Genomic DNA, 19,517 nt, shown 5'->3' on the forward strand with positions numbered 1-19,517 from the left:
GAGGAGAGGGGGGTGAGTGAGAAAGAGAAAAAGAGAGAGTGAGTGAGTGAGAGAAAGAGTGTGTATGAGTGTGCTGCGAGAGAGAATGCGAGAGAGAGTAGTGTACATACACAATCCACGACAACAAGAGTTATACACAAGAGAGATGCACCTCATTCCACCGTGTATATACAATGATATTTTTACTTCAGTCCTGACTTGACCTTACTGGCTGGTCAGTAAATCCCCAATAAGCCCTCGTGGTGACCTTAATAATAACCCTCCCGCGGTTGATAATCCCCAGCCCCGCTCCTGTGCCAGGTAAGTCCACTATGGACTCACCACAGTCCGTGCTACTTGCCCCGCTACTGTGCCAGGTAAGTCCAGTACGGACTCACCACACCCCGTGCTACTTGCCCCGCTCCTGTGCCAGGTAAGTCCACTACGGGCTCACCACACCCCGTGCTACTTGCCCCGCTCCTGTGCCAGGTAAGTCCAGTACGGACTCACCACACCCCGTGCTACTTGCCCCGCTCCTGTGCCAGGTAAGTCCACTACGGGCTCACCACACCCATGCTACTTGGAACTTCTTCCGAGTAGCTGAATCTACGAAAACAACAACAGTTTGATAATCCTAGAAGCCTGAACTCTTCCTAACATTCCCCCACTCCACCCCTTCTCTTTCCCACAATGCCACGTATCGCGGGTCGAGTCAGAAGTGTGTTGAAGTGTTTATGGGTTGTGTGACTAAGCAGTGTGGCCATTGTGGCTGGCATCTCCCAGCTACTGCCTCTCTATTTGTTGGAGTTGTTTAGCGAAGCAGAACCCTCCCTCCCCCTCCCCTAACCCCAGACTTTAATTAGTGCTGGCAGCCAGTTTCTTTCCCTTAAACAGTCACACATTTTAGGTAATATGTGAAAATAATGTTTTTTTGTAGCAAATAACAGTTGTTTCACACGCAGAAATCACAATAGCGTGATGCAGCAAATGAACAAATCCACAAGGGCCGTGACGAGGGTTCGAATTAAGGCAGCGTCTGGGATCCTTTCGGACGTAGGTTCGAACCCTCGTGGGTTTGTTCAACAGTCGTTTCATTTTAGTAAAGCGTGTATTTTGTGTAGCGACGCGTGGATAATATGTTGTTGTTGTTGTTAAACATTTAGCTACTCAGGACGAAGTGTCCATGTAGCACGGGCTATGGTGAGTCCGTAAGGATAATATCAGTTTCACTATATCTTTAAAAATCAGCGCAGTCAGTGTTTAACAGTCGTCCCATCCTATTGAGCATTCACGTCACTTAACTCATGTGCCGTGGTGCAGTGGTAAGACACTCGCTTGGCGCTTCGCGAGCGCTTTGGCTTAGGTTCGTATCCTGGCCGGGGAGGATTGACCAGGCGCCAATCCTTAACTCTAGCCTCTGTTCACCCAGCAGTGAATGTGTACCTGGTTGTCAAACAATTTAGCGAGTCATATTCCGGGGGGAAATTAGGATCCAGGACCTGCCCGAAACGTTATGAGTGCTAGTGGCTTTACAAGAATGTAACAACTCTTGTATATATAAATAAATAACAATGTACTAAATTGGCCGGGCCTAAGCCAGGACCCAGGAAGGGCTTCGGACGCGCCAGGGTTGGTAGTGCAAGTCACGCCGCTATGAAAAATGAAACGTGACATACAGCGCGCGTACTCACCCTAGCTTACATACTTAGTTGTGCTTGCGGGGGTTGAGTTTCGTCTTTGCCTGCATGTACCCACCTAGTGCTGCATGCAGGGGTTCAGCTTCGGCTCTTTGATCCCTCCTCTCAACTGTCAATCAACTGATTTTTCACACACACACACACCTGACGGTTGAGAGGCGGGACCAAAGAGCCAGAGCTCAACCCCCGCAAACACAACTAGGTGAGTACACCATATGACAAAGAGTGCTGGGAAGACGGGACACCACGAGCGTAGCTCTCATCCTGTAACTACACTTAGGTAATTACACACACCCAGGAAGCAGCCCGTAACAGCTGTCTAACTCCCAGGTACCTATTCACTGCTAGTAACAGGGGACATTAGAGTGAAAGAAACTCTGCCCCATTGTTTCTCGCCGGTGCCGCGAATCGAACCCGGGCCATAGGATTACGTGTCCAGCGTGCTGTCCACACAGCCACAGACACCCCATGTGTACGTGCTTGCATGTGTGCGTGTGTTTGTGTCGCGCACTCGGCAAAATGTAATCATCTAGATGGACTTCCAAGGTCAGAGTTTACCTTCATGCTACACATTTTACATTTACCTTTGATGATGAGTACAGAGTATTGTATCAATATATTTTCATATTTTTACCCGTTCACGGCGTCTCGGGCTCATTTGTGTTAATAATTTCCTTTTATGTTTCCTCGTTCCACCATGTCCAAATTTTGTCATTGTTTCTCTGTTAATTCTGTCGATTCTCTTTGAATCTGGTAAGTCGCTAACATGTCTCCCAGCCCACCCATGTCCTCTAACGTTGTAAGAATGTGCACTGTGCCTGTCATTAGCCTCTTACCCATTCTTCTCAATTCATGTCACCTTAAGTGACAAAATAGGGGCTAAGATTCGCCAAGCGTTTACGCAACCTCTTACGAAGCCTGTATATCTTTCCTTAGTAGTAATAGTAGTAGTAGTGGCAGCTGTGTTTACACTTATTACTGTTTATGAGCATCGACACTACACAACCCAAGGTTATATTATTACACAATCTCGCATTGCTTTGGAGCTCGTAAGTGTAAACAAAGCCGCCATGAGTGGGCGAGTAAATGCTTGACAAATTCTAGTCTAGTTTCACGGGTTTGTATATATTTTCTGTGCAGAATCCCACATTTTTTTTACAATTAAAGAAAACGAGTTTCACGGGGCTCTCAATATGATAACCCTGAACAAAAGGCTAATAAACCTAAGAAAACAAAGCCCTAGACAAAAAATAAACGTAATCAAAATTGACAATTTAACTCAATGCAGGAAAATTAAAACTTATAAAACGCAAAAGCCAGCAAGCAAGCAGGGACATAAGTTAGAGAGACATCGTAGGGCGAACCATCACAGAGGATCCTGTGGCCAGCAGAAGATCGGTCCTTCACCGCCAGCCACCGTCGTCTCTCATGGCCGAAGTACTAATGCACTCCGCACATACAACCACCTTAGTGATTACCTGCTTGATGGGGACCTGGGAGTTCTTTACGGTACTTGAAGCTACATAAACACCTTATACCTCTCCCGAAGTGGCAAGGGGAGTTACGGGGACAACTTTACCTTCCCTCTCAGTTACTAACCTCATCATCATATTTATATTCACTAATTATATTAGTGAATATATACGATGCAATCCACAATAATAATATGGAGAAAGTATAGGTGAGTGTTTGTGAGCAGAATCAAGTTCAAGTATGTTTATTGAGATAAGCAATAAATACATCTCAAAGGGATAGAGTAGCTTAGGCTATTTCTACCCCCCAAGTGAGCAGAAAGATAGGTTATATATGACTGTTCGACAACTAACTATTGAAGGCTAATACATGGAGGTCTCCGCGCGACCACAAATCATTGTATTTATATATTTATAATCATACAAAAAGGTAAAGTGGCTTGTGCAATTACAGAATTGGATGATTAAGTGGTACGATCTCTCAAAGGCACTCAAGAGTCGCTCAAAACACGAATGGCGTTTCGAGCACGACTTGAAGCTAACGTGAAGTGAACTTTAAGGTACAAGAACAGTCAAGAATTAGAACAAACTCACAAGTCAAGCCTGGCCTCGAGCCGGCCTTGGGGAGTAGAAGATCTCCCAGAACCCCATCAACCAGGTATTAAGCAGTCAATCTACAACAAAGAAATATAACTAATGACCGAAATATACACTGAAAAGTAAAACTAATTTGAGTTAACATATTTACTGAAAATAACATTAAATAAAGTAAGATGGTGACAATGACAACTGATATAGATGACCAACGTTATATTGATAGATAGTAAACTTTATAGCACATTGGGTGTGCTACAATGTGTTAGGTTATCTGAAGACAGAACTTGCAATATCGCTGATAGCTGATTTGTGCTGTGGTGATGGGTGTGAGGTAGTTTACTGAATTTACTGAATTGGGCAGTAGTTTACTGCCCATGCACAAATATGAAAGGTTACACAGGGATATGTTCAAGATTCGCTACTTGGAACAAAAAGTTCCAAGTAGCACGGGCTATGGTGAGCCCGTAGAACAGGGACAACTTAATGAGTAATATAGTGTGAGAAGAGCAGAGTTGGGGGGCACAGTTTTTGACTATTGAAAGTACGCCAACTGTTTTGTAGGCTTTTTCGGCCATGTGCTGTAAGTGCTGAAGGTGTCTCTTGTCTATACAAGCCTAGCAATTATCATAAATTTTAATCTCAATGTTTACACTGTTTATTTTAAATAAATATTTGAAATGCCCTTCTAGCATGGTCTTGATTACATCATCTGATAACAATGTTTTATTTTCTCTTCGGCTTGGAAGCTTGCCTGTATCTACATCAGTCCGTATATCACGCCCTGCCTGCGGCTACCAGTTCATCTACTCTCCACATCATGGCTACCAGTTAGCAGTTACAAAATAAAACGCACTATGTACAAGGTCAGTAGGCGGAGCATGGGAGATAGTTGTCACTCTTAATTGCTGTTAAGTAAGACCAGTTTGCTAAGTACCATATTAAGGTGTTAACTAAAATCTCCACACTGGCACCCAAAGGTGCCAATGGTGCACCCAAAGGTGCCAATGGTGCACCCAAAGTGATCCCTATGAGAGGGAGAATAGACCCAAAGTGATAATAACTTCAGACAGATAACTAACTGTTGGATATTAGAGTTGAAGAGTAAGAATATACCGACATATCTTCCATGTTGTTATTGTTCGACTGTAATATCCAGAGCTATAATTATGCTATCACTGTGGGGTCTGATAAAGACCCTCGCTCGACTACTCACATTAACAAGGAGTCTACAGTAAACTAGCCACAGTCCGCTACGACAGTCAGTTGGTTGGTGATTGTACACACCAGGCATGTCAAACTGAGGGTCCCCCTTGAGGGCCATATGGGCCACATTTGTGTTGTCATGAGGGCCACGCGACGACTAATTGAAGTCATTTAATACAAATTATTGCAGAATGTTTTTATTACTTAAACTTAGAAACATACAATGTGCATACAAATGGTTGAGCAGCTAGCCACATTCATGAATGCAAAGTAATGAAGTAGTTCAACCAAAGAAAAAAGCTAAATTTTAAACGGCAACATAGACTTCTACGCAACATCAATACATACATTGTACAAAAATGACAACAGTTCAAAATGAACATTTATTTACGGTAAACTGATTATCCATATCTTCCAACAAATGGCTGAATTGGCGGTGGTTGAGAGCACGGCCTCTGAATATAGTCCACTGCCTTTGTGACCAAACTAAGCACGTGATCCAATTTTAAAATCTTTGAACCCAAACTTTGCTGACGAATAATGAAGTGAAGGGGGGTAGAAATAGCCTAAGCTACTCTATCCCTTTGAGATGTATTTCTCGCTTATCTCAATAAACATACTTGAACTTGAACTTGAATGCAGTGAAAAAATTGCAAATGATGAATCTGGATGCCAGTTTTCTATTTGTGTACGTAACTTTGGCAGCCACGCCATTATGTCTGCCAACCATATTTGCCTCATAGCTGCATTCGTGTTTCTTTTGTGCTTTTGAAATCTATTAAACGTAAGTAATTATCAAAGGAAGGCACCGAGGCGGGAAGGCTATGTAGCAAATCTATTAAAAGGTGATTTAAATTATAAAAACTGTAATTTTGGGCGTTAAATGACCAAATTAGAGTATCCTTAGTGCAGACCGTAGGTGCGCTTGCAAAGGGCCGCATGACATGCCTAAATTATAAACTACTAGGGGAGGGGGGAGGGGAGGGTTACCCAGCTTCACCCGGGTCTCTCTTACCCCTCCCCCCTCCTCTCCCATCTCTCTTTCCCTAGCCTTCCCTTTCTTCCCGTATTTCCCCCTCTCCAACTTTAATCCCCGCCTCCTCTCCCCCAATCTTCCCCCGCTCTTCCTCTTCTCATTTCCTGTCTTTCAATCACTGTTTCTGTCTCTGCCTGCCTCTGTCTGTCTGCCTTCCTGTCTCTCTCTTAATGCCCCGGTCTCTCTGTGTGGTGACTGTACGTCGCCAGTCGTACACATATACACACACACATTATATATATATATATATATATATATATATATATATATATATATGCTATTGACGATCACGAAACACTGATCATTTGATGCGGAAAATCCACAGAGAAATGGAAAAGAAAGATGAACGTTTCGGCCGATCAGGGCCTTTGTCAACACCGGACTGAAAGAAATCACAAAGGAAGAGTGGAGGCAGACACTAGATCCTGACCACCATCTCCTGGGGAAAGATTTAACCAGAAAAAGGTACAGATTAGCTTAGAGTGGTCAGAAGGATTTAAGCGGTAAGAATAAAAGATTAAAGAAAACGCCTCATTGAGCACACATAAAATATATTAATATAATATTGTTATAAGACAATGTAACTCTCCCTATCACAGTTTTTTCTTAAACTGTTGTGCAATATTATAACTTAAAACTGGGTCAAGTTTGTACATACCAAGGCCTGGTCGACGACCGGGCCTTGGGGACACTAAGCCCCGGAAGCACCTCAAGGTAACCAATACTAACATTTAGAAGATTTGGACATTGACTGATTAGGGCAGACTCAATTAAATTCCGTTCCACAAAGCCATTGCAATTGGTAATGCTTTTCGTCCCATCCCAATTAATAGTGTTTTGAGTAGGTTTGGGCAATTAGACGGACCCTTCGTGAGTTATTGTTGTTTTAGATTTAGCTACTCAGAACGCAGTGTCCATGTAGCACGGGCTATGGTGAGCCCGTAACCTTCGTGAGATGTAGGAGCCGTTCACTGGTAGAGCGTCGTCCTTGTTGCTGGAGGTCAGGCGGCCAGGCGCCCAGGACTGGTCACTGGGGGTAGACCCTATACACTACCTCACTGTTTGCTTCCCTCTTTAAGCTTGCTTACTTTTTTTATACTTGTTGGGGATGAGTTACGGCCCTTGTGTCCAGCCTTTCCACACTTAATTGATTCATGTGTAGATTTCAAAGCCTAATGGGTTGTATTTATCTACATTTGTAGCTGTGTTTGGAGTTTGTCTCCACTACACTTCTGGCCGTATTCCACGTGTTTATTCTCGCACTGAAAACCTTTCTAATGTATCTGTGGCTCATTTACCTGGAGTGTACCTGGAGTGGGTTCTGGGAGTTTTACTCCCCCTAAGCTGGGGAGTGAAGAGCAGGCTCGACTTGAGATAACTTGGCTCAATAGGCTGTTTGTGTAACCTATAGACTACAACCCAGCTGGTCCTCTACTTCTTTCAGATTGTGTCTAATGTTTCCTTGAAAACAGTTTACTTTTGATCTGGCAACATTTGGGTGCGTTGTTGCCGTCTGTGTATCTTCCTCGTGCACCGTCCACGGTAAACAGTCTGTCTCCCCAGTTTCTTATCGTCCAGTAATGTGAGGTTTTACTCCTTCAGCTTTTTCTTCTCTGCTCTGGGACCAGTCTGGTGCCATGATATCTTAACTTTTGTTCAAGTTCGCTGTGTTTGAGGAGATATGCTAAGGACTCCACGCTGCTGCTGTTGTTGTTTTAGATTCAGGTACTGGGAACAAAAAGTTCCAAGTAGCACGGGATATGGTGAGCCCGTAGTGAACTTACCTGCCACAGGAGCGGGGCAAGTAGCACGGGATATGGTGAGCCCGTAGTGGACTTACCTGCCACAGGAGCGGTGCTGGGCTAGTGGTGCGTTTTCCATATCTAGTCTGAAGTATGTTGTATGAAGGCGTAATTAAGATTACTAAAGGCAGTTCTTATGTTGATCAACAGTGAATATGCAGCCGATGATATTCGTTTGACCCATTCCCTCCCACTACCATCACTGACCTCCCCTCCCACACCGATCCCCTTCCCATACTTAAGTGTTAGGCCTACATACATAGATCTAAATAATAAATTTATACCCGATCTCAGAATCCTGAACACTTTAAGAAAACATGCTGGGCAAAGATACATAAATTATTTACACATCCTCTCACAAAACCTGTTTACGAGCTGGTCGTTCTCGGACCCCAATGTTATTGTTATCGACAATGGCGTAGCGCTTCGGAGCTCATAAACAGTTTGATAAATGCAAATTAAGCCGTAATGATCGAGAAAAAATGTACAGGTTTCTCAAGTGGACACTTTAAGTACTTGATGAATAGTGGTCTTGATTTCCAAGACAAAAATATGTGGACGTATTGATGGTGAATGCCTCGAGGAGCGCAAAGATTGAAAGTGTAGAGTTAAAAATCTCTCCGTCACACTTAAAGAACTGAAGTACCAAAGAGCGAGAAACGAAGTAGGAAACTCTGCCTTCAATATTTGCAGTCGGCATGCCCTTGCAGGGATAGTGATATAAACCCTACAACCTCTATCAAGTTCAAGTTTATTGAGACAAGAAAGAAATACAGCTCAAAGGGATAGAGTAGCTTAGGCTATTTCTACCCCCCATGCCAACCTCTATCCAACCTCAGCCTACCATCATTTTCGGGCGACTACGACGTTAGACATAAGAACATCGGCAAGTAAAAAAATCCGTAGCCATAATGGTCAACAAGTGCTGACAAGTCACGATGAAGCCCAGATTGATTGCGCGTGACCTTGAGTGGACGTGTGTGTCCAGGGAGGCATTCTTAATATACACCCAGAGGCGTACCCTGTTAGTTAGTTTAGTCATTTACTATGCCAGCACGTACCCATCCCGTGGAGGGTGGTGGAACGGGTTGCAGAGACCTGCTTTAAAGTGGTCCACGACTACTTTTATCCTGGACTAAAATATATTTGCTGGTTGGTCAGTAAGCTGCTAATAGGCATTAAGACCAACAAATATTGCGCATCGTGTCATGCCTGAGGTCAGATAAGAACATAAGAACAAAGGTAACTGCAGAAGGCCTATTGGCCCGTACGAGGCAACTCCTATTTATAACCACCCAATCCCACTCACATACATGTCCAACCCACGCTGGAAACAATCGAGGGACCCCACCTCCACCATGTTACGTGGCAATTGGTACCATGTTACGCGGCAATTGGTACCATGTTACGCGGCAATTGGTTCCACAAATCAACAACCCTGTTACTGAACCAGTATTTACCCAAGTCTTTCCTAAATCTAAACTTATCCAATTTATATTAAAGATACCGGAATAGGTTAGATTATACAGCGGAATATGCGTTTATACGTTTTTGGTAGACGTGTCGACTAAATTGAGATTCAAACACTCTGTACATTGATCATTTCCCACATTTGGTCCCTAATTCAGTGTGAAAACTTTGTTGCTTATGACAAAATGGTATTTTCACGATTCCACAATTGAACAAATCAACGAGCTGACATGTAATACCCAGTTTAATATAATAATAGGATCGATTCCTTGTATTAGCTACGCAAAGGTTCACAAATTGAAACAAAATAAAACCTTTAAATTATAATAACTAAACAATACACACAAACGCATGCTAGGAGACTTGGATTGACTATAAAACTCGTACATATGACATAGTTAAGGTTTAAGAGTTACAGCACCACTCCTGTGCCATGCAAGTCCACTACGGGCTCACCATAGCCCGTGCTACGTTGGAACTTTTATTCCAAGTAGCTGAATGTAAAACAAGAACGTAGTTAACCTCGAGAAAATCTTAGCAGCAGCAGCACGGGAGACATCTTCCGTCACGCAGGGTGCAGTCGCACCTCCACAGATCACCAGTATCGGCTCTTGATACTGGTAATGGCTCAAAAGGGCCTCCACTTACGGGCTATTCATGCCCGTGCCACCTTTTGGGTGGCTCAATCTTCATCAATCAATCTTAGCAGCAGGACAGTGTGATTGAGTCAGCGTCTTGTCACCCCAGACTCGCACCTTAACTACGATATGATTAAAAATTAGGCTCTTTCAGACGCCCGTGGCTGCAGGGGATGGGGGGGAGGGGCCCAAGCCGAAGATAGAGCTTAGGTCAGAGGAGTCAAAATCATTTGTTATCGCGGGGCTAGACATGATCGTCTGGTGTATCTGTGTGAAATGGTTTAGGTCCATTTATTTGAAATTCAGCCAGTGGTTCTCTATTTTCTGCTGAACATCTATTCGTGTTTCGGTGGGTACAGTGGGGTCTATTTTTTCTGTGAAGACAGGAGCCTTTCAATCTTTTATTTTGTTTCTTATGACAAAGTTAATTCCCCAACCTGTCATGTGAAGAAAGATTAACAAAGCTTAAATTGCATTCACTGGAAAGGCGAAGAGTTAGGGGTGACATGATAGTGGTTTACAAGTGGATGAATGGACATAACAAAGGGGAACAAATCCACAAGGGCCGTGACGAGGATTCGATAATATATATATATATATATATATATATATATATATATATATATATATATATATATATATATATATATATATATATATATATATATATATATATATTATCGAATCCTCGTCACGGCCCTTGTGGATTTGTTCCCCTTTGTTATGTCCATTCATCCACTATATATATATAGTGGATGAATATATATATATATATATATATATATATATATATATATATATATATATATATATATATATATATTATATATATTTTTTTTTTACCTTACTGCCTGGTAATGCTGCTTCCTTACACTTGGCCTCTCATGGTCTGGCACAGAGCATCAAAGTCTGGAGCAAATGACTGAGCTACAGCCTCTTTGAGTATTGGATTCAGATGAACATCAGTAAGTTGAGAACGAAGCCGAGATTTCTTAATGTACATTAGAGAAACAGCTGTTCACAGACGTGTTTCCAAACATGGACTTAATTTCAGGTATTGATAAAATTTACATCAACACTAAAAAAAAACCCCTCAAATCAGAATCACATTGTAAATCAATTACATATAGTTAAAACAAAAATTAGATTATATATAGTTAAACGGGGTTCGAAAAATGGTGAAACCTTTCTCGAGGTTTGAATAATCAGTAAATCCTACAAGAAATGTATTTGTTTATTTACAGATCTAAATGCAGCACTTTTATTAGGGGTAAAGTGCATTATCTCAAGTTTGTTTTGCAAAAAGCTGTAGTTTCATTAAAAAAATAAGGCACGAATAGTCATAAAACTCTTATCAATTTACTGCGTCAAATTCATCTTAAGTGTTCAGGTACCTTGTGAGTTTTTTTATTTTTATTTTCACAATGGACGCCAGATCTAGGACCAATTTATTATATATTTCAGCTAATGCTTTTTCCTTTCCATAAAAATCTGTATTCCATCACTCGGTTCAATAAAGTGCTTCAGTACCGCTCTCCTCGCAGACCGAACCATCGAATACCAGTGTGATATAAGACTGCCAAGACGGTCATACAAGACTATCACCATAATTAAGTTATCATACCCTCAGATACATGTCTCGACGCAGGGGAGGAGTTTGAACCATTGTGATATCAGCACCTTGTATACTGAAACGTTCACCTTCACTGAAACGTTATCATCAACACATTCTGACATCTGAAGTTTACCTTTAGCGTATTCAGTGTATTAATGAATGTAATGTTTATTCAAAGTTAAACGCTGTACTCTGTACCTAAAAAAACCACTACCACGCTGTAAGTTATGGTGACAACATTATCCACTGGGTATAAACACACTCACCCAGACGGAAGATGTTTACTAGATGCAACTGGTGATAGCTCTTAACTTGACTACGGTACCAGACCCAAATATCCTGCTTGGCCTTGAAGTCGCACTTGATCACGTTGTAACTAGACTGGGTGGTCAATGTAGACATTCACGACTCAAGGTTGTTGTGGAGGGGTACTGACCGTCCCAGCGTTGGGGCAAGTATGATGTGACTTGCATATATTAGATCCTTAATTGATTATGCCACTAACATGTAATACCCAGTGCTATAGTGCTTGAACAAATCCAAGTCGTAGCTTAGTCGATTAAGGCAGTGTCTGGGATGCTCCCGGACGCAGGTTCGAATCCTCATCACGGCCCTAGTGGATTTGTTCATTTGATGCATCACGTTATTGTGATCTCTGTGTGTCTATAGTGCTTGCTAAAGTGCCTGAAAGAATGCTTGCAGGAATTGAAAAATAAATACGAAACGATGGAGCTCAATATCCTCAGTGTCAATGATCGTATCACTTATTAATATCTTTACACTAAAACAATAATGTTACCTCACCCAGCCCTTGCACAGACGCCCTATGAATACTATCGCACACGGGAGACATCTCCCGTCACGCAGGGTGCAGTCGCACCTCCACACATCTCCAGTATCATCTATTGATACTGGTAAAATGGCCCCAAAGGGCCACCACTTACGGGCTATTCATGCCCGTGCCACCTTTTGGGTGGCTTAATCTTCATCAATCAATTAATCGAAGATCAACCTCCCTCAAAATGAATTATTAAACCTCCAACTAAACTCATAATTTATCGAATCCACAATCTTTATCAAGTGGATACAACAACATGACGTTCCTGCACTGTGGGATATACTTAGTATCGCTTCGCTTTCCAATTTAGTATCTAACCCTTCCCACTCCAGACCACAGTATAGTGACTTCTGCTCACAGACCATTCCGTCTCCCAAGCCATTTAAGCCGATTCCCAGCACCGGAAGTGCAGTCGTCGAGACGAGAGACAAGCTCCTATTCTGAGCTATTGTGAGTTTTTAAATAACTGGGATTCCATGCACCAGACGAAACTTTATACATGCATTTTAAAACTGACGTTAAGTGTAAGCGACTAAGTCTATCACATTCCTAAATGCACTCAGCTCCTCACGACATGAACTGTAACAGCCTACTTACTGGAAGCGCACATAACCTAATCATTAATGATGGACAAGTCTTTCATCTGCGGCTTCCCTCCTATATTGCCTTCGAATGTATGATAATATTGTTGACTTTTCCGAAAGCGTTTAATTTTAAAGATTATAACAGATTGCTTATGTACACAGCCTGAGGGCAATAATATACGATAACAAAACAATTTAATATAAATTCCTACTGTGAGATAGGAAGCCTGTAAGGTTCAAGATCCCCCAAGCCATCGACGGACATTTCAAATATCATCATGCTACAATGCAAGAAGAGCCATATATCTAAAGGCCATGTAATAAGGTTAGCAGATTTCTAGACATGTTACTGATAGGATTAGGCTTGGTTATAAGTATATTTGAAGAATTTACATCACCTGCTGACGTAGATCTAACCAAATGTAATCACGCACTCTACATCATCATGTAACAATGTGAAGAAAGCTATGAATTTGACAACCCTATCACAAACGTTCAAGAATTGTCCGGGGTGATATGTAGCCACAAATCTTTGGCAGGTATAACAAATTTGTCGACTGTAGATCTTCCTACTTTGCCAGTGTTATGCAATTCCCCTGCATAGCTGTGGAAAGCTGCCTCTTCCTATCACCCTCAACACCTACATGCTACAATACCTCCTCTAAGTCAAGTCAACACCAGACAGCCACCTCCAACGAGATGTCTGGAGAGCTCTACCACAGCGGGGTCACCATAGCCCGTGCTACATGGGCATTTCGTTCTGCGTATCTAAATCTAAAACAACAACAACAGACTTAGCCAGCACACTTAACAAGGTTGTTCAGTTACAGCCCCGCTCCTGTGCCAGGCAAGTCTACTACGGGCTCACCATAGCCCGTGCTACTTGCAACTTTTTGTTCCCAGTAGCTGAATCCATAACAACAACAACTTCTTGTTATTCACAAAAATGAATATTATTATTCACAAAGGTGTGAATAATAATAATATTATTATTTTTAAAAATAAAACTTAGAAAAATGGGTCCTGTAGCACAATGGTCTATGTCTTCAGCTCATACCCAAGGGACCCTATGTTTTGTTTCCAGGCAGGACAAAAATTGTTGAGCATGTTTCCTTTCACTCTGTTCACCAAGCAGTAAATAGGTCCTAGTGAATTAGGCATCTGTTGTGGGTTACATACTGGGAAAGGTAGCAAACAACAGTTGACCAACTCCTAGGTACAGTACCTATTTACTGCTAGGTAAACAGAGGCATCAGCTGTGAGGAAATGTGCCTAAATAAATAGTTCTACCCCATGGAACAATCCCAAATACAACTGGCTCACAGCCAAGTGCATTAACAACAAGGTTAGCAGACTCGAGTCCTTTGATTAAGTAATAAAATACAAAATGTTCAGCATTATCTCATGCACTTGGTCTAAGTAAGAAGATGGCAAGTTAGTTCAAAATAAAATTACAGTATTAACATATAAATAAAAAACACATTATATTATACTTAAGTAATACTATCTGTATACTATAATAATACTGTAGTCTAATACAATACAGTACTATATTGGATATGCAGTATTAAATTCAATATTCAAAAGAAAATTAAGTGTAACACTTACATGTCTTAAATGCAGCATTAGGGTCCCCAGCATCTTCAAGTTTTTTCACAAGATCATTATAAATCAAGCCACTTGAATTTATTGTACCGAATATAATTCCATTGCAGAGGAAGGAAGCAAACATAACAAGCCATGCCCGGCACCCTCCATCAGGTGGGACAAAGGCAAGGACATGAGCTGGGACATCATAATTTTCCATGGCAACTTTTTCTGCTATGGTGGGCTCATCCGAAACCATTGCTTGTACGTGACCATTCTCCATAGCCGAGAACTCTGTTAGAGGTGTAGCCTCTGCACCGCCTTTTAATCGAACAGTAGGCCTATTTTCCTCTACCTGACCACTGTTGTTGGCGGAAAGGACAACGGAATGGGCTCCTTCCTCTATCATAGGCTCTTCTGCTTCACCCGTTACTGCCATTTTTATGCTTGCTATTAATTATTACGATCTATGTTTTGAGTATAGTATCTGGTTATCTTGATAATGTATCAGTGGCCGAGTATATATTTTCACTTATTTAGCTTTTTCGATAATAAAAGCAGAGTGTGATAAAAGCATCATACTTTTAAAAGGATTTCATGATTTTTTTATTATTTTATACTGTATAAGCATGTTTCTGCATTTATATAAATATGTACTGTATTAGCATTTATGCACAGTATTTATTTAAATTTAGGGCGTACAAGTGATAATCCTACCATAAGATTTTGCTTGTTTTATCACATACATTTTCCATTTACGTATAAGCCCAAAAAATCCAAATAAATAATAAATATTTACTATAATATTAATTTGCAATAAATTATAATTACTAAAATTGCAGTAAATTTAATAAAATCTTGACATAATTCACAATGATAATTCTAACAGTTGCTTTTTTATTACTGTACTTAAGTAGAAGTAATCGTTGAAATATTTTAAATGTCATACACAGTTCACTTTCTGGATGCTAACTTGATGTTCACTGAGGAAAAACGACTTCAATGAGAATTTTCGAACACACTATAATAATTGTCCCGAAATGATGTATGTTGAAGTTTTGCCAAGATCTTTTTTTTTCGTTTGCATGGGCCATCAACTGCAAAATAAAAATACATTTATCAAAACTAACATAATTTTAATAGAAAGCAATAACAGCTAAGTATAAATAAGGTTTTGAGTGTACTGTTGTTCAAAACTCCACTGTAAGACCCTCAGTTGCTCTATAAGCCAAGGCCTGGCTGTACCCATACGTTGTACAGTATAGTACAGTATAGGACAATGCATAGTAAAGGCAGGTACAGAATATTAGTACTTGATCCAGTCCATAATGACCTTCAGATGATTCAATTATCTATAAATCAAACCCTTCTAAGAACTAATTGGACTAAAAAGTACCGACAAGCAAAAATAATAAAAATAGGCAAAATACTTTTCCAATTGCTAATTGGCTACCATCACATGTTGGCACTAATATCTGATTCTGAGCTATCTGATTCTGCCAACCCCACATTTCACCTAACCTTAACCTCAGAAAGCATAGTAAAAGTCATGAGAGATGAGTAGAGAATGGAAGGATTTGAAAGCCATAAATATGGTTTTTGTCTTCCATAAATAATCTTGATCATAAGCTTTGATCATAAATATGGTTTTAATCTACAGTACAACCAAAGCCTTTTTTCTGTGCTGTAGCACCCAGTTGTCCAACTTATGCAAAATTGCTGATTAACCTCTGGTCACTCCATAGTACAAGGTACTATACTACAAAAATTCAGGAATAATGATTTGGACGAAGTGTGTCACAATGCCATAAGACACAAACACAACATTGGAATCTGACAAAGATGATGAACATTTGGCTGATCAAACCAAGCATACACTAACATTCAAAGCAAAATAGATTAATTTTTTTACCAAACCCAAGGAATTAGAGCAGACAAAAAATCCCCCCCCCCCACTTTCAACTGTCTTGAAAACCATGAATGATCGCTTTGAATTTCTGTCTTTCTTTCTTTCTTTTTGGATCAGTCCAAAGATGAAGAAATTAATACCAAGGGCAATAATTTTTCCTTCCATCTACAGAGAGATTATTCCAGGGAATCTACTGGAAGAAATGAAGCATTTGTGCAGACATCTGCTCAGTTTTGAGAGCATAAGAGTCAACAATGATTTAAAGAACTGGAATATGTTAGAACTACTTAGTGGCCATGACACTCCCATGCTCTACCAGACCAATTGTGGCAATGACACTACCTGGATTGTACCTGGATGAGGTTCTAGGAATTTGTCTACTCCCCAAACCCAGCCCGGGGCCTGGTTCGACTTGTGAGAACTTGGTCCAACAGACTGTTGCTTGGAGCAGCCCACAGGCCCACTACAGCCTGGTTGGTCTGGCACTTCTTGAAGAAAACTGTTCAGTTATTTCTTGAAGCAATTATCAAAAGAAGGCACAAAGCCCATAAGACTTCCACTTTTGTTCCAGCAATATTTCTTATACTTGCTGGGAGGATATTGAACAACCATGGACCTCTGATGTTCAGTGTTCTCTGATTGTGCATATGGCATCTATGACACTGGCTCTATTCTGTATTTCCTTCCATATCATTCACTCTAGTATGTTGTCATTTTACTGTGTAGAGTTGGGACCTGGCCCTCCAGTATTTTCCATGTACAGTACAGTATATATTATTTGATACGGCTCTTGTCTCCTTTCTAGGGAGCACATTGGAGAGCTTTAAGATGATCCCAATAACTTAAGTTCTTTATCATTTATTGTGTCTATATGTGCTGTATATGTTTTTTCTATTCCAACCCCATGCTCTGCCTGACAACCTGTGACAATGACACTCCCATGCTCTGCCTGACCACCTGTGACAAGGACCATGCTCTGCCTGACCCATCGCAACAATGATAAGGAATATACACACTACTGAGCATCACCACAACGCTAGTCTGACCTTCATCTTGTCTTACAATCATGTCTTAGTGATGGCAGCCAGGGTCTGCCTAAGACGTGTGGTGGTAGCCAGTGCCTACCTTTCACGAGTGGCGGCAGCCAGTGCCTACCAGGCTCCTCGTGGCACACCCTGGCACTGTGTTATGGCCACATCACCTGGAGAGAGTCGTAACCTCCACATGAGACACTTAATAACACATATTTTGCAGTCTCCTCGTGTTGTCCCTAAGGCAGAAGATGCACCTTCCCCGGCAGACATGCAGCCTGCCGTCCCTGATGGGAGGGAAGAAGGGCAAGCGTTGGTGACGGCCAACTTACCGAAGGCGAGTTACGGAAGCCAGGGGGCGGCGCAGGCGCACGTCCTCCCGTGATGGCGTCTGCTACTACACTAGTAAACAAACAGATGCTGCTGCCATCTGCGGCTCCCGCCACCCTGCTGCCATCTCTCGGCTCCATCACCAACCACCTTTCAAAATTGTCACCCGGATCATGTCACTTATTTATTTATCTATTTATTTATTTGTGTATATAGATATAAGAAGGTACATTGGGTTTGTGAGAGTACATAGTTTAGTTTAGTTCATTTATTATGTACCCCATACCCATCTTGTGGGCGGTAGTGGAAAGGGTTACAGAGGCACATAATGGGCTCAGGGACTGAACCCCACAATTCATTTAGCTAAGCAAGTTACAATCTTGATGAGCTAGTGACAAAATTAGCTCATCAAGATTGTATTGTGAGAGTACATAATATGATGTGTTTACATTCTTTTAAAGCCACTAGTACCGACAGCGTTTCGGGCAGACTCAATGTTCACAGGTCACTGTTGAATCACTCTACATTGTTTACATTATGGATTTTGTTGCTGTACTGATAATATCAGTGGAACGATAAAGGTGTTTTAAATGAGATATTCTATAATTCTTAGTATTTCAAGACAAAAACTTATGTTGCAGATAAATAAAGTCAACGATTTGTCACATTTCCCCTTTGAGTTTAGCTAGAGTTGCCTTGTGGCCCTAAACCGTTCCTCACACGTGGGCTGACTTAGCTCTGGAATGATTTTTGTTGCCCGGTGTTGCACCATCTCCAGAGCAGCTCTATTATTCTGAAAATGAGGCTCTCCATGCTTGGATACAGTAATCCAAATGGGGGAGCACCAGATTTTTATACAATTGAATCACAACCTTCTTTTCATTGAAAACGAAGGTAAGCTTGATTATTCCTAGTGTTTGGTTAGGCTTTTTTTAACTGCTGTTCCTACCTGCTGGGCAACATTCATTGAGTGGTGGATTTTGACTCCAAGATCATTTTCCCCATCGATCTGCCGCAATGTAATGTTATTATTAATTTGGTAGTTGTGGCGTGGGTTGTTTTGCCCTACATGTATGGTCTTGCATTTGTCAATATTAAAAAGTCAGTCAGGATTATTAAAAAGTCAATATTTTACAATTATTGTAGTGCCTTTGGAGGACCACATTTCTTCTTCTTGATAGTAGGAGCAGTTTGCATAAAAAAAAAAGATGACTGCAGACCATATTTCACACTACATGCGGAGAAAAGGTGGGGATAAGCTGTTTCAGAGCGTTCAGACCTGCTCGAGTGACGTACACACTTCCAGGAAACTGAGAGACACGAGGGGATTAGCTCATAAGAACATAAGAACAAAGGTAACTGCAGAAGGCCTATTGGTCCATACGAGGCAGCTCGTATTTATAATCACCCAATCCCACTCATATACATGTCCAACCCACGCTTGAAACAATAGAGGGACCCCACCTCCACTACGTTACGTTCTTCAGGGTTATAATGAGTAAGCATGTTCTATTGGTGTATTGTTTTATGATATATTGAATAATATTGTGGTTTGCATATATACGCAGCATGCTATCAACCCCAATTTGTTTCTTAAATAATATTTTTATTCTGGGCGGGAAGGAAAACTCAGGCATAGACTGGAGGAACTTAGAATTTTATTTTATAATAATAAATATTAAATTTACAAATATTAATTAAAAGGCGCCGTTATTATTACATTTATAAA

At 41.1% G+C, this 19,517-nt stretch overlaps 1 protein-coding gene and 1 long non-coding RNA gene across 4 annotated transcripts in view; one reads left to right on the forward strand and one right to left on the reverse strand.

The window, feature by feature from the left end:
* LOC123767323 (monocarboxylate transporter 10) overlaps positions 1–14,957 on the reverse strand; it is a 43,842-nt gene extending 28,885 nt beyond the window's left edge. For all 3 annotated transcript variants that reach the window (XM_045756907.2, XM_045756905.2, XM_045756906.2), the window contains exon 1: positions 14,540–14,957. In XM_045756907.2, the coding sequence (XP_045612863.1) occupies positions 14,540–14,957 (418 nt within the window). The remainder of the gene's footprint in view (positions 1–14,539) is intronic.
* Positions 4,507–15,354, forward strand: LOC138356722 (uncharacterized). Its single transcript, XR_011224579.1, has 2 exons — positions 4,507–4,608; positions 14,647–15,354. It is a non-coding gene; the product is annotated as an uncharacterized lncRNA (long non-coding RNA).
* The last annotated feature ends 4,163 nt before the right edge of the window (positions 15,355–19,517 follow it).

The sequence above is a fragment of the Procambarus clarkii genome, chromosome 74, assembly GCF_040958095.1.
Source record: "Procambarus clarkii isolate CNS0578487 chromosome 74, FALCON_Pclarkii_2.0, whole genome shotgun sequence".
NCBI lineage: Eukaryota > Metazoa > Arthropoda > Malacostraca > Decapoda > Cambaridae > Procambarus > Procambarus clarkii.